This window comes from Parasteatoda tepidariorum, chromosome 4, assembly GCF_043381705.1.
Source record: "Parasteatoda tepidariorum isolate YZ-2023 chromosome 4, CAS_Ptep_4.0, whole genome shotgun sequence".
Taxonomy (NCBI): domain Eukaryota; kingdom Metazoa; phylum Arthropoda; class Arachnida; order Araneae; family Theridiidae; genus Parasteatoda; species Parasteatoda tepidariorum.
Genome location: NC_092207.1, coordinates 23,961,766 through 23,984,844, shown reverse-complemented (window position 1 = coordinate 23,984,844; position 23,079 = coordinate 23,961,766). Strand labels below are relative to the sequence as shown.

The 23,079-nt window shown below is 26.5% G+C and overlaps 1 protein-coding gene across 1 annotated transcript in view; it reads left to right on the top strand.

Moving 5' to 3' along the window:
* Positions 1-22,455, top strand: part of LOC107443794 (protein NipSnap) — a 24,984-nt gene extending 2,529 nt beyond the window's left edge. Inside the window, exons 2-9 of the mRNA XM_016057786.4 lie at positions 1,483-1,628; positions 3,577-3,622; positions 7,553-7,644; positions 10,367-10,578; positions 13,233-13,264; positions 15,645-15,733; positions 17,922-18,005; positions 20,838-22,455. Of these exons, the coding sequence (XP_015913272.1) occupies positions 1,483-1,628; positions 3,577-3,622; positions 7,553-7,644; positions 10,367-10,578; positions 13,233-13,264; positions 15,645-15,733; positions 17,922-18,005; positions 20,838-20,902 (766 nt within the window). The 3' untranslated portion in view covers positions 20,903-22,455. The remainder of the gene's footprint in view (positions 1-1,482; positions 1,629-3,576; positions 3,623-7,552; positions 7,645-10,366; positions 10,579-13,232; positions 13,265-15,644; positions 15,734-17,921; positions 18,006-20,837) is intronic.
* The last annotated feature ends 624 nt before the right edge of the window (positions 22,456-23,079 follow it).

Here is a 23,079-nt window from a genome sequence, read left to right as displayed (position 1 = left end):
AACCGAAACATTTAGCCGTTGGAAAATTAGAATAAAAAGTTATAAATAGATTTTTGTTTTCGATTAGAGGCGACAGTGAATTTATATGTCTGCATAATAATGAAATAAAAAGAAAGTATCCGTTACATTGATCTGGAAGAGAAGAAATAAATATTTTATGTTCGCTTAAAAAGATTAAGTTTTTGATTTATTTTAAAAGTAATTCTATTAATAAAAATAAGCTTAAGTAATGAAGGATATTTTAAAAGATAGAAAATAAATATGTGTATGCCAATTCTGGCATCACAGTGAACTTTAAATTTAATTGAATTGCAATATTTAGTTTTTCTGTTTTTGGCACATGCCAAAAGCGACTACAATAAAGATGCTCCAAAAGTGGTTGGTGAGAAAAAAATCACCCAACATCAAATTTTGGGTAGTTTTGACTTGAAGTCACTCTTTTTCTTCTCAGTGCAAAGAATAAATTTTGGATGTTTGGGACAAATTGCTCTTAATTTTCTGTAATTTCTTGTGAATACAGAAAGTTACTATTAGTTTCAAAGGTTTTTAGGCTTGTTGGAGTTCCATTTCTCGCCATCTTCATCAGTGTCACTTGGTGATTCTTTTGCTTAGGAAACAATTTTTTGAGGTGACAGCACCACGAGCTTACATTTTCATCAACTAACACGTAAACGTCAAATGTACTGTTTGAGAGGTTTTCCCCAAATTGTATCAAATCCTCATTTTCTACTTTATAAGCATCAGGAAGTGTTTTTCTTCAAATGTAATAACTTTATGTGTGTGTATATCAATCTATCTATATTAAAAAACCGTTAGAATTTATAACTTTGGATACAGGAATCAGCTAAATTAAGAGTGATTTAAACAGATATTATTAACTGTGTAAGAATGAAATTTGTGGCAAGACTGTTATAACAAAATGATAAAGGAATGACTGATTAAGGTTTGACTGTTATTTGAATTTCATGTGACATAGTGGAGTAGAAAAAAGGACTAGTTTTTACTTTTTACTTCAAATATATGCTTGAAAATTGTTATAATTATGTATATCATTATGTATGCTTGAAAAATTTTATTATTTGTTATTTTTTAATACTTCAATGCATAAGAAAAATATTAAAACTACTTTCGATGTATGGTTACATTCATTTTATATAATATAGCTATGTAGTTTGTATTGAATAATTAAAATTTTCTCTTGTGAATTTAAAAACTTGTGTGAGACTTATTTTACATTTTCATGCTATATACTTGTTTGGTTATTGAATGCTAATTTATTGCAACACATTAGTTTAAAAAACAAACAAGCATTGCTTTAAGAGAAAATTGGTTACCACAAGTATTATTTAATCTTATAGGGATTTTTTGAAAATAAATAATTCTGATTTTATTTTTTTAATTTTACTTTTGAAAATTATATTTTATGAAAGTGTTTTTCTTTTTTTATGTTTGTAAAATACTAACAAATTATATTAATTATAGATTAGTGTCTTCATCTGCTGTGATAAGAGCAAATGCAGGTGGTGAAGGCTGGCTTAGTAAATTGTTGCATGTACGAAAAATAGATCCTGGAAAAGATTCACATTCAAAATTACTTTCTGATACTGAGAGGGTTTATGAATTACAAAGTATATAAGTTAATTTCTTTATTAATTGTTTTATTCATGTTGAAAATTTCAATAAATGTTTGCACCTATGTAAAAGGTGGCCACTTTAAAATTAATTAAATTTATTTATTAGTAAAATTCTGCTCTCATTATTTGTTATGTTTTATTAATTTATTTTTTATAAATTGACATTAAAATTTTTTTTGAAGTACCCTGTATTATGATACATTGTATTTTCTTTATTATGAGTAATGTTGTTAGGGTTGCAACCGCCTTTTTTTAATGATTATTTTATGTTTAAATTACTTAAATTTGTTTCTTTACATAGACTTTTATTATTTGTATAAAACTTATGCTGGGTACAGAAAATTTAAGAGCTCAGTTACAGTTAACTGATGGGTACAGAAATTGTTTTTAATTATGTGAAATTTCTTGGCCATTTCTACGAGTGCACAGATATCTAATTCAGATTAAAATAATTTTTATGAATGATAGTAGTGCGAGAATTTTAACTGTCTAGTGGTAGTATTTTTTAATCTTTCATAAAATATTAAATGTTTCTATTATCTAAATTTGATATTTGAAGAGCTTAGTGGAAGAACCAGGTTAGTGAAATTTTTTTTAAAGGAAAGAGGTTTCTCAGGAAAGTTCTTATTTTAGTCTTACTTAAATTTGTAGCATTAATTTATATTGAACCCTGGACATTGACTATTTTAGAAATTCGCTTCCTTAGAATCGAATTCTAAGGATTGGGGAGTTTGAAAATACTCTGGAGAAAAGGAAATCTTGAAATAACTTCCATACATTATGAAGGAATGTAGATTTTTTAACAAATGAATAATTAAAAGGAAAAAAATAGCACTTATGCAACTTTTGCAGTAAACTATTACTGGTAGGGGTTGAAGCAAAACTAAATAATGAATAAATCGGTGATGATCAACACTATGAAATCATGCAAAAAACTGAAGAGATACTGACACAATTAAGTTAAAATAGTTCCAGTTTTCTTAAAATTTATATTTGTTGCTCTTAATAATGGCTATAAGTTAATAGATTAAGTAAAATATGTTTTTAGAAGTATATCCTATCAACAATTAGGATCGGGCCAACCATGAGAGGTTTTTGTGGTTTTTACCTCTAGTTTGCGCAAATGCTGATTAGTTTCACTTAAAAAAATTCTTCTGGAAGGCAAATATTACCTGGTTCTTTAAACAGGTAGTCTAGATTTAAGGTTAAAAAGTTAAAAATGAAAAAAAGCTGATTATCCACTGTGTGTATTAGTTGTTTCAATGCCAGAAATTCCTGACGTAGTAACCTAAATTGACGCCCGGTGGCTGAGTGGTAGCGCTTCGCACTGTCGTGCCACAGGTCCCTGGTTCGATCCTCAGGCCGGGCAAGGTTGACTCAGCCTTTCATCCCTTCTGTGGGTCGATAAATGAGTACCAAGCATGCTTGGGAACTAAACACTGGGGGTTTCGCATTCGGCTGACCACCTAACCGGAACATGTGCTCCTGCACCCCAGAGCCCAAAAAAGGTTAAGAAAACTGAGATGGGCACAGTAGGCCTTGGCCCTGTATGGGCTGTCGTGCCGCTGAGTTTAGTTTAGTAACCTAAATTATGAAGAAAAATGAGAGTCATGGTAGAAAAAATACCTAAAATAGTTTTCTAAACATTTTTATAATTTAAAAGTCTTTTTGCATGAAACTGTTAATTTTTAATGAAAAAAATTTAAAATATATGTGTCAAAATAACTAGTATTTTTTGTATTAAAACTAATAAAAAGTACTTTTAATCAGTCTCAGACATACCTTTAGATGTAGCAAAATGACATAATATTTTTACTTCAGTCAGTGCTATCTAAAAGAATTCTTTTTGCTACTTTAATGAAAAATTTATTAAAAGTATTTTTTTTTTATTTCAGAAAGTATGATTATATTCATGTATTTATAAATTTAACATTCTTTGCAGTTCATGATGTAAAGCCTGAATGCATTGATCCTTATTTGAAAGATTAGTGAGTATTATAGAAATTTTAGCTAGTTGCTTGTAATAGAAGACCTGTGATAGGCACAATTTTTAACCATTTTGTTTTTCTGTAAATATTTGCCTCAACTTTTGTTGATCTTTGAATCAAGGAAAAAAGTTGTGTTACATGATAAACTTTGCCTGTTAATTTGTTTGGGAGGAACAAGCAAGCTTCAAAATTGGTATTTGTTTCAATTTGTATAAAATTTTTGGAAAATATTTACATTTTGGCTGTAATCTCGATCCCTGTGGCAGAATTTTCTTGGGATTTCTGCGACAAACCTCTCTAGCACTAATAACTTTCTGCAAGATGCTTTTAATAATAACAAGTATGCATGTTACTAATTGAATTTGAATTAACAGAAACGTTGCGTTCACAATAAAAAAAAAAAAAACCTTTTGAATAAAATAAAAATCGTTTTTATTTTTTAAATGAATATGTAATGTTTTTATATTATTCTAATACAATGGCGAGATTCTCCCATTTTGTATGAAGAAAACACACTAATTATTTCCTTTTTCACATTTCGTAAAACATCATCTCATCAAGAAAAATTTTAAAATCTTGTAATCCGTAGCAGTGACTACTGAAAACAAGATCGACGGCGAAATCACGCTGATCGGACTCTTCAAAAAAAAAGGGGGGAGGGTACTAAATGCTTGTTTCGTTTCGAGATCCGGTTGTTGTAATAAAAGACCCCCCCCAAAAAAAACTATAGAATCATTGATTTAAAAATTAAATATTCATAAGCACGATTCGAATTCCCCATATTGTCAGAAATATATCGGGATACTTAAAAATCACAAAAAAAAATCAATATCAATAAACTGCCGAAAATACAATCTAAACACTACATGGATTTGTGGTAGTATCGGCATAAAGTGAGAGCTTCAAAAAGAGATTATTTAATAGCGCAATTTAAATTTTACGTGTAGAAATAATATTGACTGAAAAATAACAGGAATTTGAAATATCTCATGGAATTCAGTAGCATAGCACATGTAATAAAAAGTCGAAAAATGGTGAAATCGTCACAGTAAAAGTAAATAATTGATTTCAGTTTCGAGTATAATTAAATTGTATAAAAAATATCGGAATTTGTTTCTTTTCAAAATGTGATAATAGGGCGTGGATTAACAAGAATATTGGTGCAAAATAAGCGCGTCAAAAGAATGATTTCTGGAGGGAAAAAAAATTGTTCAACATTTCTGCAGAAAAGAAATTTCTTTCTTTTATTATTCTATATTTTTCATTCTTAAATTAGAATAGAAAAATCAGGAATTTTTCTTTCCTCTCTGATGTGCTAAAAAGGTATCTTTTAAATATAATTTTAGAGAAAAAAAAATTCTGCAGAAAAGAAAACCAAAGTTCCTTACTTCCTAACAGAAAATTCTTTCTGCAAGAACTCAGCAACACTCTGCGACAATGTCGCTGTGTCGCCGCGATTCTGCCACAGGGATCTCGATTAACAGCTACGTCGCAACATGAAAAGATCATGAATTGTCCTATTTCAAGTGACCAAATAATTATTTGATTTTTACATATTAACACAGCATAATTTTAACTATACCTAGTGAAAAATTAATTTTAAGTTAAAAGTTAATTTCTATTTCATTCATATTTTAATTATTGATTTATATTTTCTACTACATGTTTTTTCATTCTTGCAAGTATTTCAAAATGTTGGATCTTTTTTTACTAATTATTTGTTTAAATTTTTAGCATATTATTTGAACATTTCTTTTAATATTTTTGGTTTATATTTTTAATATAATTGGCTTATATTTTTATTTGTGATGGCTTATTTGAAAATGAAGTATTTAATTCATGATTGGTTATCTTGCTGTTAGGAGGTCAAGAAAAATTTCTTTCTAATTTTTTTAAAAATTTCTTGGTGGATTCCAAAAAGTTGTTCTGTTGTATAGCTCTTGTACTACATCCCTATATATAGAAGTCTGCCTATATGTTTCGTCGCTAATAACTCTAGAACTGGAGTACTGATTTAGATCGTGTTTTTTTTAGCAGTTAGCAAATTTTCAAGGAATACAAATTTTATGTCGGAAATAGAAATTTTATTGTTGAAAACCATTGTTATCAATTAAAATTTTCGCTGTCATGAAAACAAAATTTTTACGAAATTGAAGCAATCGAAACCTCTAAAAAAATGAAGTATCCTTAAAAATCGCTAAAATCATAGTTGAACTGAATTAAAGTGTGCTAGAAGGTAATATTTAGGCTTTACGTAAGTTATCGAAAATAGACTAACATAATTCAACTAGCATAAAGTTATAGACTTATTTATGCCTACTCACTCATTTGATATTTCTCTTTTGTGTTTTCTATGCAAAAAAGAAATTTCATTGCTTTTTTTTTTAAACACTATACGCATTAGTCTTATATATAGTGTAGAATATAGAAATGTTTTATTTTTTATAGAGCTGGTCAGTTTTGCTTAACTTATAATTCAGCTTGTTTTAGCTTTTCATAACCTATACGAAAAATATCTAAATAAAAATGTGTTATGCTTAAATTCGAAGCTGCTCATGACTAATTTCTTATTTGATATTTTATTTCTTTGTTGCCAATTCAGAAAATAAGTTTTATCGCTTTTTTAACAACATAAACATTAGTGAATTATGTCATTTATTTTTGACAATGCATCACAATATTAATATTTTTACTAATTAGCTATGGGAGTTAATTTTTGTGTGGGTGGCAACTTGAAAAAGCAGGCCGCAGCAGAGTTCTTACTATTGATAAGTAGAAGATAGGAGATAGGGTGCCAACAGAGCAGATAGATGCCCCAAACGTACATAAATTATATATTTCACTACACACTTTTAGGACTTAGATCAGTTAAATCTCAACTCTTGGGTCTCAGTTTTAAGAAAAGAAATTTTTTAACTAGCAAAAATCTTCTATCTGGCTTAATAAAGTTTAATAAACTTGGTTGGCAAAATTTAAAAAAGTATATTTTAATTACCAATTAAACATGTCAAATGTAAGGATTAAATTTAACTTATTAACAAAAATTCTCATTCACTTGGTTATACTTTCAGCTTTTCAACCATGCCATAAAACAAAATTATAATTTCTGGAAATATTTAGCACTGATATAGGCAAGACAGAAACAGCATAATTATAATTTTTAAAAGTATTTTTGCTTTAAAATGTAAAATTTACTCTTTCAGATTTGTGTTTCTTTTAACTTAGAAATTTATATTAGTTAAAGTTTGTTTCGTTTTGACGGAAAAAAAAACTCTTACAGATAAATTTCATTGGAACATAATAAAAAGTTTTAATTGCTTACACAACAAAAAATTAATTAAAACAAATTAGTGCGCAATTTGATTTTAACAAAGTTGATAATTTATTTTATTATCCATCAGAAGCACTATAGTGCCAATTAGCATAGATATATGTATATTTTTTTCGTTTTAAATGTAAGAATATGTCGTACTGAACATCTTAATTACAAATTCATCATTATACCCATTTTTTTCAAATCAAAAAAAAAAAGAAAAAAAAGAAACCCAAAACACCCAACATCTGAAAATTATATGAATGAATATGAATTTATATTTATATATTCTCTTAATTTTTGTGTGTACAATTTTAAATCTCGAAATTTTTTTTACTTGAAAAAGTTGTCAATCCAATTACTGTAGGCAGCTAGTTAACTATGAAATCAAATATTTAATTTCTTTAGGTAAATTGTAGCTTTTGTATTGAGTGAAAATGTTTTGGTTTTCAGGAAATTTTTATTACAAATTATGCCTACTAGTCTTAAACTACTTTTTAAAAATAATGCCTTGTACTTGATCACCATTTCATTTGTTCTTAAATTTTTAATTGTGAAATTTGACGATGGTTTCATAATTTTGTAACAGAAAGTACTTTTTTATCTCCTTTTTGTAGTGAAAATTTAAGAAATAAACTCCAGGATGTTTCAAAATCTTCTGAATTAGTTGGGAGTTGGAGAGTTGAAATTGGAAACCAGGATCAATTTGGTACCTTTTTAATTTTTGCTAGAGTAAACTTCATTTTAGAATTTTGTGTTCTTATAATTTTAACAGTGACTGACTTTAAAAGTTTTTAAAAATTGCATTTAAGCTATGTAGTCTTGATTTTTTTTAAAAATTTATTTGCTTTCTAAAATAAAGCAAGAATTATAACACATACAGCATAAATTGTGTTGATGATTCATATTTTTTTCAATTCTAATGGTATTTTCGTATTTTACAGCCATTCTAATTTATTCCACAGTTGAGCTTCTTAAAATAATGTAGAAATGTAAGATGCACAAATTAATAAGTTAAAAGACAAACGACAATTTTGGTACTATTGTCAATGCTAAACACTGACCTAGAATCGAACTTTATTGAACTGTTGATTTCCCAATCTTGCTCTGAAGTATGGTCTGCGTAAAAAGTGAAACATTGGTTTTTAATGTTCTATGTAACATTTGAAACAAAACTGCATAAATACAGTCAGACCTCTTTATAAGGTCATCCTCATAAAAGGTCACCCCGCATATAAGGTCACTTTTCCAAAGTCCCGGCTCACTGAATAGGAATTCGTTGTTACAGATTATCGGATATATAGTCAAGTTTTAAAAATCGTTATTGCTTATAAGGTCGGTTTTATCAGAGGCGAGGGGAGCTTTTTTCTAACAAAAGCGTATTTAACTTCCTTACAAGGCAATTACCCCTCTCGAGTTCTAGGAAAATGTTGCAGCCCACGAACAAGCTATAATTTCTGAAATTGTTTCACAAGTTGTGGACAATGAGGACAATGACAGTGATCCTGAGACTGTAGCTGTAACCCAAGTAGAAGTCTTCAGTGCAATAAATGTCATACGAAATTTTTTTACAAGCCATGAGGGAGCTGAGGAACATTTTGAGAAGTTACAAAATCTAGAAACATTGTTCGAAAAATGAAACCAAAAACAAAACAGACCTGCATAAATGATTATTTTAAATAAGGTGAGATGTAATGTATGTATGTACACTTTGAGGAAATTTGTAAATAAATTTTTAAATAAATTTTAAAAAAAAATCTAACTTTCTTTAATTTTTTACTAATTCTGTTAAAATTTATTGACTTAAATATTTAATTTATGGCTGATTGGTTTCATTTGTATTACCATTTTAAAAAAAATAATGATGTGTATTATTTACGTGTTTAGTTACGAACTGCTAATGAATCGGTTAAAAGGTCACCCCGCCTATAAGGTCACTTTTTGCGATGTCCCTTAGGGTGACCATATATCGAGGTCTGACTATAATTTTCAGTGTTAAGTACCTTTTTCCGTAAGACATTCACTATATTTTCAAATGTTACACACAAGTTTAGAAACCAATGCATATTTTTTTAATATTTTTTATAACAATATCAAAACTGCATTATAATTTCGAATTAACACGAAAGTTTTAAAAAAAGAAATGAAAGAACAAATTATTTTACTACTTTAGAATATTTGCTTAAAAATAAGTTATTTCAATGTTTGCTTATAAATGAAATATTCTGAATACATTACTGGCTGATTTCTAACAAAAACTTTACTCATCTTCATGGTTGCAAAAATAGAATTTTTCAGCTATTAAATTTGAAAAAAAAAATCAATAAATTTGATAGGTTTAAAATGCTTATCATATAAAAGTAATCCCAATAGTTTAACTCATCGAAATAAATGTAAAATATAAGCTGTTTTTTTCCCATTGTTACTCTTGTTCTAAAAATTTAAATATTGGTTTCCTAAAGCTTGAGTTTATTATTGGCATCTCAACCTTATTGATTATTTGAAGGAATGTAAATAAAATTAAAAATTTTTATTTTTGCCTAGGCAGAATTATTTAGTATTTTGTTATTTCTTGTCATGAAAATGTAACAATTGCTAAATCTCTAAACACAGTGGCGCGATAGCCCATACAGGGCTGAGGCCTACTGTGCCCATATTAAGTAAGGAATTCAAAATATTAAAGCAATTAAAAATAATAATAATATACCCTATGGAAAAACGCGCTTAGCAGCAGTGAGTCCAAAAGGAATTACACAAATGAAACAATAAAAAAATTAAAAAAATTGGAAAATACAACAACCAAAGCTGACGTCTTCAGGGGATACCAGCCTCGGATGTCATAAAAGCGAAACCTTTTCTATTGAGAAAGCAAGAAAAAAATTCTAAAATTGCTTTCTCTGTACCCCAAAGGTTTTGCCAAAGTCCAGGAAAAGAATGCATAAAATACAATAAAACACAGAAGAACACAATATAAAATACAGAAACTTATACAGTAGAATAAAAACAAGACAAATACAAAAGAAAAGTAAGAACGAAAGCTTACTTGAAATAAAAAAAATCTACTGTGCCCATCTTAGTTTTCTTGACCTTTGGCGCTGGGGTGCAAGAGCAGATGTTCCGGTTTGGTAGTCAGCGGAACGCAGAACCCCCAGTGTTTAGTTGCCAAGCATGCTTGGTACTCGTTTTATCGACCCACTGAAGGGATGAAAAGCTGAAAAGAAACAATTATTTAATAAAATAAATATGAATTTACATATTGTTTTTAGTTTTCCTATCTGGTTTTGTATGATTTCTTTGTAAAAGACATGTTGTTATTTCTAGTCATGGAAATTAAATGAATAATTATTTTAGAATTAATGTGAATATTCATATTTTCTTTTGTAAATAAAACAAGATATAATTGAAATGGCTAAAAACAATTTTTCTTTCAGTACATATTTGGCGGTACAATAAAGGATATAAAAATGCCAATGAAGTTTTAACATTATATCATGAAGATCAAGAGCTACATTCATTGACTAAAAGTCTAGTCAAAAACGTAATATGTCGCACTAATCAATACATGCTGCCTTTCAGCTATTGGGGTGATCCTGAACCTCAAACCCGGAATAGCATGTACGAAATAAGGTCATATGTTTTAAAGGTAATATTATAAGTTATTTACTACAGTATTAATATATGATTTGGCTTAATTTTATGTGGTGCTTATTTTAAAATTGAAATGTATGTAAATAATTTCTAATACTAGAAACGAATGAAATAAAAATAAAAATATGACCACCGAAGCCGACGTCTTCAGGGGGTACCGGCCCCGGTAGCCATTAAAAACAAAACCATTTCTATTTGAGGGAGAAGCAAAAGCTTAAAATATCTCCCTCAGTACCCCGATGGTTTTGTATAGAGGTCCAGGAAAAACAAGATACATTCAAAAGAATAAACAAATTACGAAAAGAAAATCAATAAAAATCATCAGAAAATTAAAAACTCACAGTCACAGGTCAAGAATCAACTTCAAAAGCAAGTGGAGGAAAAGAAAACACTAAAAACTGAAAAACAACGCCCCCTATAATAATGCGCAGTAGAAGTTTAAAAATGAAATGGAAAAGGTCAGGAGAAGGAGATACGTAGATAAATTAATAGAATGCTTAACTGGGGCTGCTCAGTTAAGACTAGAATTGCGCCCTGTTAAAAGAAAAAATTATATAAAAACTTAAAAACCATCAATCATTTTTTTAATTAAAAAATTAACATTACAAAAATTAAAAGGAAAATCATTTTTACTCAAATTATTTAAAAAATTATCCACAGCTTCCCAAAAACTTTCAACATTATTGCAAATTTTTTTGATCCTAACTAATTGTGAAAAAACAAGATTTTTGAATATTTTACTACACATAGTTTTGTTTTTAATGGCTACCGAGGCCGGTACCCCCTGAAGACGTCGGCTTCGGTGGTCATATTTTTATTTTTATTTAATTCGTTTCTTGTATTGATACTTTTTTCTGAAATTTCTGCTGCTTCTTAGTGCGTTTTTTCAAAGATGTTTTAACCTTTTCGAATTTAATTATTTGTGTTTTCTTTCAGTAAATAATTTCTAACTTCCTTTTCCTTTTATATTTCTTTTTAATTTATTGAAATTTTACATAAGCTTTTTTAAATAGCTTTTTGGAACTAGTTGATAGACTATTTTATTAAAAACTGGCAATTAGGTTTTAATCAGATAGTCATTGTGCTTACAAATAATCTTAAAAACTTATTTTGCTAAGTTTTGAATAAAACATTTGGATTGGTTACTCATTTTGATTAATGTTTTAAACATTTTTGATTTAACTCCCTTAAAATCAATGCACCATGAAAAGACAGTGTTATGCTAACTCATAGAGATACCGTTTTATGACAGTCTGGCTTCCAGATTTGAGAAAGTAGCTCGAAGAAGATGGAATTGGGCTGGGGTGTTCAATCAAATAGAACTATTAAGAGTTAACATCAATTTCTCAAACTGTTACCCAAGTCTTACATGTTGTTAGAGAAATTTGTCACTTATCTCATACCCACAAGCTGCTTTGCCAGTTTCCTTCGATTTTTGCTCTCTCATTGCATAAAAGTTCCCATTGAAGCTCTAAAAATATGCAACATATACATCCCGGGAAAACCTTTGATTTATATACACTTCATTAAATTTTTATTGTACATTATGATTTTTCATTTCAATGATACTTGAAAACTATGTTTCTAGCAATCAAAAAATTTCTCTATATTTGCAATTATAAATTTAAGTGTTTGATGGCACATCAGATTTAAGTTCTTTATTTTAATATTAATTTGTAAAATATATAAAAACCAAAGAAGAATGTTGGATAAAGGAAACTGTTGATCTTCATTAATAAAAATATCTTTCTTGCATATATTATGAATTTATAATTGAATAAATTTTCGCTTCTTAAAAAAATGGTTGGTTACATTAGTAATTAAAGAATGCTTTATTCTTATTATGATGTTTAAATGAAAATACATGCTAAAGTTAATGCTAAAAATTAGCTACATTTTTATGTACTGAGAGATTTGATTCAATAAGTAAAGGTTATTAAACTATGAGGTCTTTCAAGATTAAATCTGATTCTATAAGGGTTGTTGGCACTGGGATTTAAATTTGTATTTTAAATTATTTCCTAAAAACATTAAAAGAGTAAAAGAAAAATATTTATTGAAAATTTTTTATTAAGCAATTCTATTTGAAATGCCAGATTTGCAATTTAAAGATGATAAGATTAACTAAGTAGCTAATTATGCTATCTAAATACAGTACAGAACCGGTTATCCGGAAATCAGAAAACCGGAAAACCAAAAAACAGGAACGAAATTCAATAAATTTTTCCGCCATTTAAAAAAAAAAATTTTTTTTTTTCCTCATAAGATTTTAGGATTTTTCTTTCTTATTTGAAAGATGTTTACCTTACCATCATTTTGGAAATAATCATTAGTGTATTACTCCATCGTTTTTTCTTCTTCTTAAGATTATTTCCAAAAAAACTTTTTTTTTTTTCAGTTGGGTTTAACAATAAAAAAAACAGCTTTTTGTAGCGATTCAGAAAACCGGAAATATCAGTTATCCGGAATAGCGATGGTCCCGATCCTTCCGGATAATCGGTTCCCTACTGTATTACATTTTCACATTAAAGTAAGGCATTTCAAATTACCATTGTTTCCAAACGCTTTATAAGGAGTTCTTTTAAATATTAACAAGCGTTTTTTTAAAAAAATTGCGTAATTAATAATTATGAACTTTATGTTTTTCAGCCTGGAACCATGATTGAATGGGGAAATAATTGGTATGTTATTTTATGCATATGTTTTATTTTTTGTACTTTTTTGAAATTAAGTAATTTAGAAGTTTATTGTAGTTAAAGCTTTAAATTTTACATGAAAAGTTGTCAAATATTGTAAACCTTTTTTTGGAAAGATATACCTAAATATGAGTTTTTTTTATATACATTTTGAAGAATTATATTTCTTTTTTTTATTATTAAGCACACACACACTGTAGTCTCGACTTAATTTGTTTGTTGATGTTATATCAATCTTTTATTGTTATCAAAATCACTCAGTTCAGATTTTTTGTGTTCATTTGAATATTAAAATTATCCCTTTGTGTGTTTCTGTGGTCATTACGTCGTTTAAGGTTATCAGCAATTTTGATTTATTTTTTGAAACTTATTTTATTGACTTTTATTTTTCTCTGTATTCAGAAGGTATCTTATCTTCCTAATATTCGAATTTGCGAATTTTTTTTTTAAAAACTGCAATTCAAAATCTGTTACCTCTTCAACTGCTGGTGGATAGGAGTATGTTGATTGTCTGTGAAATGCTGTGAATGAAATTAGATTTCCTTATTTTCTCTGAAAAGCGGTGCTTATATCTAAACCAAGAGCAAACATGTTGTCGTTTTGTGACCTGTTCTCTTGCATAGGGTATAGGGATATAAAGGACAAGAAATGAATTGACTTAACATTAAAACCAACCCTCTATTTAATTCACAAAACAAAAAAAAATCCTCGATTTAAATCATTGATGCTAAAAAGTGATGATTAAAATTTTTTTTCTTGTTTATCAAAAGATTTAGAGTAATACAAAAAACCTTTCTAAAGTAACAAAGTACTTAAAAATTATTTAAACAAGCTTACATCACATTTTTATATATACTATCAAACAAAGCACTGAAAACTTATTTTCAAAATTATGCACAGATAATTGAAAAAAATTGTGAATTACAGGTATTAGCTGTCTTATATATACCTTAAATGTATTTATTATAAAAATGCATTTTTTAAAGAAAAAAATGCAACATTCTTTTCTTTTTGATAAATATGAAAATTTCTTAATTTAGAATTTATTAGTTACTAATGCTAGGATTTCAATTCCATGTATATTTATTATTAGTGAGTATGTGCGAATTACACATTTTTAATAGAATTGGTTCCGAAAGGTTATGATGAAAATGAGTACATTTTCTTTTGTTCCGCCAGAAGTGTGAGAAAAATTAATGTAATTATGTAAATCTAAACTTAAATGAGTTTAAAATAGGTTTCATAGAAAAGTTTCCAAAAAGTTTAATTTTAAAAATATGAAAACCTTTAGTATTTATTATTTTAACTCAATAAATCTGCTAAGATAAAATTCTAACTTAAATAAAAATGTGTGATTTTGATAAAATTTTTCATTTTTATTTTTATGTTACAGAGATTATGAAAGGAAAAAGCAATACAGTAATGTATTTTAGTACTAAAACTCTTGGTAGTAAAATTTACCTAAAATTTTATTTATAATGAATTGTTCTTGATCATAATTAATCCTCTGTAATAAATGGGAGAAACACATTTATAACCCAACTTTTCATTTAACTTGTATGTTGACAGCTGAAATAAATCAGATTTTTCTTATTGTGCTATTAAAAGCTATTCTACATCTTTCATAAAGAAAACCTCTTCAGGACATTTTCTCTGTCACTATCTCTGGCACTAGAATTTCACTGAATTGATGAAATAGTATTAAAAATCTGACCTAACTAATCTAGTATAATAAAAAGCTAACCTAAAACCTTTTTCTTAGTTGAGCTTATGGGAGAACTATTTGTAATAAACTAAGTATAAAACATATTAGTAATGAACTTTTACATAAAATGGCTCCAAAAATGATAATAATTTTTTTAAAATATGTTGAATGAAGTATAATCTTAATTTCTAATTGTATTTGTTCTCTTGTAGTGATTTTTTAAGAAATTATCTATTAACATATATCACTAACACATCACTAATAAAATAAGCATAGTCTTTTCTTTCTTTAAATCTAATCAGTTTATCATTTAATTTGTGTAATTATATTTCATTCTGAAAAAAGAAATCATTTCCAAGATGTATGGGCTATTTTCTATATCTAATCTTAAAATTATGTTAAAAAATTTAATAATGTTTATAAATATTTTGAAGGATATTATATCATAATAATATAATACAAAAAATTGCTTTTTTTTTTAAAAATAAAAAACAATGACACATTCCATCTATATGGGACCACTAATTTATCGAAATAGACCATTTATTTAGCTAAAGTGGTCATCTTGCACAGGTTTCACTGTATAATTTTCACACAAATGTAAATATTTTGTATTAATTGTCCCTCTCGAAAAATTTATTAATCTAATTTTTTTTCCAGGGCTAGAGGTATTACTTATAGAAAAAGCAGTGCTGTAGCTGGTTTCTTTTCACAAATTGGACAACTTTATATGGTACACCATATATGGAGTAAGTGTATTAGTTAATTTGAAAACATTTTTTGTTGATCTTTTAGGCATTAAATTGACTTAGTATGAAAAATTTATTATGGTTTGCTTAAGGCTTCCAATTGTATGCTATAAAGATTTCGCAGATTTTAGCTTTCATGTGCAAAACTAGTCTTCAAATGTCAATGTTTTTAATGTACGCATCAATTATTTTACTTAACACTATTATCTGCTTATTTAACTATTTTGACCTTCTCTTTCGCAGTCTTTTCATATATTTGTTTGAATTGTTATTCTTTCTTTGTTGCATTAATTTTCAGTAACATTGGAGCAGGTATCTTCTGAATAAAATAAATTGAATTTTAAAATATGTCATACAATTTAGGTATCGCTCACAAATATTAAATCTTATTTCTATTATATTCTATCTTTCTACTTAAAACTCAGGTGAACTTCGAACAAATTGTAGGAAATCAAATTCATATTTTGCATGCAAACATTTAAAAATTATCTTAATAAGTATTGATTTTATAAGCCATTAAAGTAGATTGATGAATGCGATGTAAAACCGGCAGTTTTAAATATTTATCTTATTATCTTTAAAAGTTGTATTTAAGCACACACAATACTATATGAAATTATCAACTAATTAACACTTTTTACTGTTCCAAGTAAATATTAATTGAGTTTGGAAAAACTGTAAACATATTAAATGTTTAAACATGTATTTTTAAACTTATCTGGTATATGAAAAAGTGCTGAAATGTTGATTCACCATTTCAAGGTTCTGGTTTAAATTTGGGTTTATACTTTTCACATCATCAAATAAGATATATTTTAATAATCATTAATTTTTTTCTTTCTGATGTCTTCCTTATATTGAAGGTTGTTGCATACAAACTTCTAAACTGCCTGTGTTATTTAAAGGCTGCAATTTTTATACTTTTCTATCTAATGTTTTATACATTTTTGCTAGAACCATGTTTTAAATGTACATGAGGTTGCTTCATTTTCTACTGTCAGTTTATTGCAATGATCCTGGCATAGGCCCAGTTTGTCTTCTTCACCCTTGATTATCACTCAACCTATGCCAGCGTTCATTTACTTTTTTTAAATTTTTTTTTTTTTGATATTTGGTGCTTGTTAGTTTTTTTTTAGATGAATAGTTTTTATCCCTGAGTGTTTGTTTTTTACTCAAATTAATATTAACGATGCCATGGCATCCAACTTTTAAGCACGTCTTACATTTTGCCCAGAAGGTTTTAAACTATTTCTTTTTATTTCAAGAATTTGAATGTTTGTCATACAACAGTAATTTTCTCCCAATTCTTTTAATAATTAATACCTTTGGAGTAAAAAGTGATAACCCATACTTTTGGTACTTTAGGTATAAACATTTATTTTTTTTATAAAATATATTTACTATTACATATTTTAAACTGGAAACTTATTGGTAAATGCTGCTTAAGCAGAATGAATGTTTGTGTGCTAGGTATGATTATCTACTTGTAGGGAAGTAAAATTTTTATTATATGTGTGTTATCACTTTTCGCACCTTTGGTCTTCCATTAATGATTTTATATAAACATACGTTGTCAGATTTTGAGATTTCAGTGAATTAGATTTTAGTTTTACTATTTAGTTTAATGTATGTTTCATTATGGCAGCCACAGTCAGGGAATTTTAGCGATCCGGAAAAATTAGGGAAATGCCCGAAAATTTAATAAATATATCAACAACAACAAAAAAAAAAGTCACAAAAAGGATTTAAGTTTGCTCATCCTCTATAACTGGCCCATTTCCTACTTTACTAAATTTGTAACAAAAATTGCATCATAGGACATAAATTTCTGAAATTGTAGTTAAGAATGTATTAAGTATTATTGTAAGACTAAAATTTTAAATTTTTCAATGTTCAACTACTAAAATCTTTTGGCTATACTTAGAAGTTTTTTTGTGTTACTAATTTATGGATAAAATAAGTTTTAATAAATTGACTTAGTTTAAATTTAGTCTTCTGAGAGTGAGAAATAAAAATCTATCATCTTGAAAAACTTATGATTAGGCTGAAAGCTAGTAATCATTGTATCTTCTTTGTTTAATGTACTTCCCAAACAATTTTTTGTTAAACTTTTGAAACTGCAGTTTATTTTCTCATATTTTACAAGCATGTGATTTGTGTGAAATAAATTTTTAATCTTACTTCTTAGGTTATAAAGATCTTATGAGTAGAAAAGAATTCCGTGAAGCTGCATGGAGGAAGCCGGGCTGGGATGAATGTGTTGCATATACCGGTATTTTATTTATCTTACTAAATATCCTACAATAATGGAAGAGGCACTTTCAGTTTTTGATATTTTTTAAAATTTTTTCAAGGAATACTAGTTAACTAGTAATACTTGTTAACTAATAACTTGAGAGATTTTGTAACTTTAGTTCATGCGATTTTTCATGTTTAACCGTAAGGTTTCAAGCTTTAAAAGGTTTAAAGGACCAACAGTAAATTAAGAAGGACAGAAAGCAGGGTTTTTCTTAACATCCTATGTCCGAAAATCTAACAATAAGCTTGTTACTATCCTCAATTACTTTGGCAGTTATTTTCAGTTATTGCATAAAATTTCATTAGTTTTTTTAAAAATATTTATAGAGATATGAATATTTTTATGAAAAACTAATTTTTTTGTCTTGAGTTTTTTTTATGTAACTTTAAAAGTATTTAATATAATAGTATAAAAGTAAATAAAAATATAATATAAAGTAAATAAAAGTAAATAAAAATAGTATAAAAGTAAATAATATAATAGTAAAAATAGTATTTAATATAAAGTATTTAATATAATAGTACTTTAAAAGTAGTAAGTTTTAAACATTTTCAATCAATTTTCTGAGTAATTTTTGTAAGCACAAAATGATAAGGAATTTTCCACAAATTGCATTTTGTATTCTTAGAAAAAATTTAATAACTAATGATAATCGTCCCTGCACCAAAAAATGTTGGTATAAAGAAATAAACATGCAAAAAATATTTATGGGGGATGCTCCCCTACAATGCTGATGTCATTTTTAATGAATCTTGTTTCATAATTCAAAATAAAATTTGTGGAAAGCCCCTTATCATGTTGAGCTTTCTTTCAGAAAGTACAAAAACTACTTAAGAAAATGTTCGAAACTTTTTAAATTTTTAAGATATTTAAATTAGACTTTTTTTATTGGATGAAAGATACAATTCACTACAAAAATATGGAAAGAAATGTTTAACATTTTTCGGGCATTCGCAGCATAAAATAAATATTTTAAATGCTCATATCTTCGATCTACTTCTCTTCCACTTTTAAAACAATTTTTTAATTAACTTTGAATTTCATAAATTTTTTTTAATATTATTACATATACAAACATATATAGCAAAAAAAACATACGACAAAAAATTTGTTTTTTTTTTCTATAGAAATGTCCATATCTCCATAAATATTTAAGCAAAGTTTGTGAAATTTTATGCAGTTGTTGAAAATAACTACCAAAGCAATCGATACAAGTTACAAGTTTTGTTCGGTTTTTCTATCATAGGGTGTTCAAAAACACTTGTTTTCTTTCGTAATTTACTGTTGGTCTCTTTAACTTTTAAAAGCTTGAAACTTTATTGTTACACCTCTAAAGTTACAAAATGATTTTCAAAGTATTTCTGGAGAAATTTTAAAACGTGTCAAACACTGAAAGTCTCACTTCCATTATTGTAGGGTAGTGTATGTGTATATATTATAAAATATGGGAAAAAGAATTCAATATTAAAATAAATCAATATAAAAAAATAAATAAAAGGTTTAAGTCATCAGCAGCCAACAACTATCTTTATAACAAAGTACTGGGTTTTGTTACAACAACATGGCGAACAGCAAAAGTTGTTGGACATGCTCTTATTGTCTCAACCTACATTATCAACTGGAATTTAAGAACACAAAATAAGAACCTCTAAAATATAACATTTAATTGTAAATATAACATATAAATTGTAAATATATATAAAAATATAAATTGTAGATATAACATTAAATATAACATTAATATAAAATAAAATTTTAATCTGAAATCATAATGCATCTAACTTTTTTCAAATCATTGTACACTAATATTGCACATCTGTGCCCTAATACTGCATTGCTGTATAATGCCACTGGATTATAATAAAACCCAGCACTTCCTTCTGTTGTTTTTGGTTGCTGATGAGGTATAATGCTTTTTATTTTTTTATATTTATTTTAATACTGATTTATTTTAGTATTGCATTATTTTTCTCCTATTTTATATGTGCTCTGATTTCCGTCTGTTGCTTATGCATGTGTTTATTAGAGTTTAATGTATTTACTTTAAAAGTTTAAATTGTTTCTAAATAATTCTATATAGATATAGATGTTTGTAATAAGTTTAATTTTTTTTTATGTAATGTTTCTTTTTTATTACTTTCCATGATTTTTTTTTCAACTACCAAGTCTTTATTTTGTAATCAAATCAAGTATTTTTCATTATTTAGTGGCATTTAAAATTAATCTTTTGCAGAACCCCACCTAAAAAAAACTTAAAGTCATGAGGAATAAAGTTAAAATTGTTTTTCTTTAAAGCACATATGTTAGTTTGTTTAATAATCTTGATGAAAGGTTTGGTTCCGTGAAAAATTCTGCTGCTTATATCCCATGAGGAAATTGAAAATGTTTGTGGATGACAATGGATGACGTGGATGACAATATAATAAGCAGATACAATTCAGTCGATGAGAATTTGAAAAAGATTCATTACCAGAATTGAATTAAAAAAATTTCTTAATTTTTTTTTCATCTGCATGCCCTTTTAATTAAAGAAAGCAATTTTTTAGACATCTTTTTCAGAAACGTATCATTCAATTTTTGTCACTGATGGTAAAATTTTCAAAATTTAAATTTTCTTTCTTCTCTTTTATCAATTTCTAAGTATTATTAATAATAATGTGTAATTAAGATATTTTTCAAAATTAGTTTTTTTTAAAGTTGTGTAATATATTTCTTTATTTTACTTTTACCCTTTTGACTACTGTAAGATGATTTTATTTTAACTAACTAGTTAAATCTATAAAAGTAATTTTAATTTTATTGCAGTACCTCTAATTCGTGAGATGAAGAGTCGTTGGTTACGTCCCACATCATTTTCTCCAATCAAATGAAACTTGTTCCTGAAAGCTTGTTGCTGTTGTCTTAGAAATGCAGCTGAACACTCTTGTATAATGCATTTTAGATACAATTACACAACTTGTAAAAATTTATCTATTTAAATAATATGGATTATATCTTGATATATTTTTGTGTATTCATTCATTTCTAATTTAAATACTTAAAATGAAGCTATTTTTTCAGGATTGTCTAATAAATGATTTCCATATTACTGTGATAAACATATAAAAACCGTATTATCAAAATATTTTTTTCAGTTATATTACTTTAAAGTAATATTTTACATAATATCAGACTATATATTTTATTAATGCGACATTTTTAAGAGAAAATTATAATACAGAAATTATACTGGATTATATCAAAATAATGGAATTTGATAAATTCTAAATTATATCAATTACATGTTTCACATGCATAGTATGATAAATGTATGTCAATATGACATTTATTATCTTGTACAAAAGTTTAATGTGATAAAAGAAATAAAAATGGTGCTGAGAAATTATAATTTTATAATGAATTAAAAAAGTTTTATCTTTTTAAAAAAAATAGTCAATGGACATTGCTTTTTTGCAAATGTCTTGATTTGTACGTACATAAGAAAATTTTGTTTTGAAATTTATTAATATCTTATATATATTTTTAACTTCTTGAAAATTATAATTTTTTTGTCACAAATATTTTTCAAGAAATATTTTTTACTCATAATTTTTTTTTCAATCTGTAAAAAGTTTTGTAAATTGAATGATTGTAATGTTTACGGGTGTTAAAAAGGAAAAAAATGTTACATTTTTGTAAACTGTGTATAGAAAGTTTCATTTGTAAAAATGAAAATTTTCATATTAAAATAACATTGAATGACTGAAAAGCAATTATTAATTATTAATTTACGGGTGTTAAAAAGAAAAAATGTTAATTTTTTGTAAACTGTGTATAGAAAGTTTCATTTGTATAAATGAAAATTTTCATATTAAAATAACATTGAGCGACTGAAAACCAATTATTAATTTATGGGTGTTAAAAAGAAAAAAATGTTAAATTTTTGTCAACTGTGTATAGAAAGTTTCATTTGTATAAATGAAAATTTTCATATTAAAGTAACATTGAACGACTGAAAACCAATTATTAATTTACGGGTGTTAAAAAGAAAAAGATGTTACATTTTTGTAAACTGTGTATAGAAAGTTTCATTTGTATAAATGAAAATTTTCATATTAAAGTAACATTGAACGACTGAAAACAAATTATTAATTTACGGGTGTTAAAAAGAAAAATTGTTAAATTTTTGTAAACTGTGTATAGAAAATTTCATTTGTATGAATTAAAATTTTCATATTAAAGTAACATTGAACGACTGAAAACAAATTATTGATTTTTTTTAATATTCTGTAATATAATTGATTTTATTGTATTGTCCAATTATACTGTTGTATAAAAACATTAATTAGTGCCACTTAAAAGCTGTTTTGATGATTTATAGATTTAATGTTTGTGATGTATCCATAAATGATTGAATAAAATAATTGTGCTAGTTTTTCAATTATTTTTGGTTTATATTATTTTTCCCTTTTAAATTTGAAAGAATGAGAATTTCATTACATGTGTAGTTTTCAAAGCCACTATACTACTGATAGATTTTCAAAAGAAAAAAAAGTAGATGTTAGACTGAAACTTCAAACTAATAACTAAGGGATTTTAGGTCCTAATACAGAAATTCGTGATGATCTATCACTTCAAAAAAAAAAAAAAAAAAAAAAAAAAAAAAAATTAAGTAAAAATTTCTTTTCTTAATATTCTAACACTATCTCTATGTATAGGTAAGAACTAAAATTATTATTAAATTAAAATTTAGCAGTAAAAAATGAAAGTTATTTTTATTATATGGAAATTACTAGTGAATCATAAGGAAAGTTTAAGTACTTGGAACCATGATGCTAAAAAACTATGTGATCGAATTGCACGAAATATTACATGTATTTCGGACATTATCTATGCATACTTTATTTTTTGTTTCAAATTTATTATTTTCAACTAACTTTAATTAATTTAGTACAAAAAAAAATTAATTTTCTTTCAAACATTTTTTTATAATATGGCGATACTCTGCTCTCTATATTATATATGTATAAAAATAGATATATAAATATAGATCTCCATATTATATAGA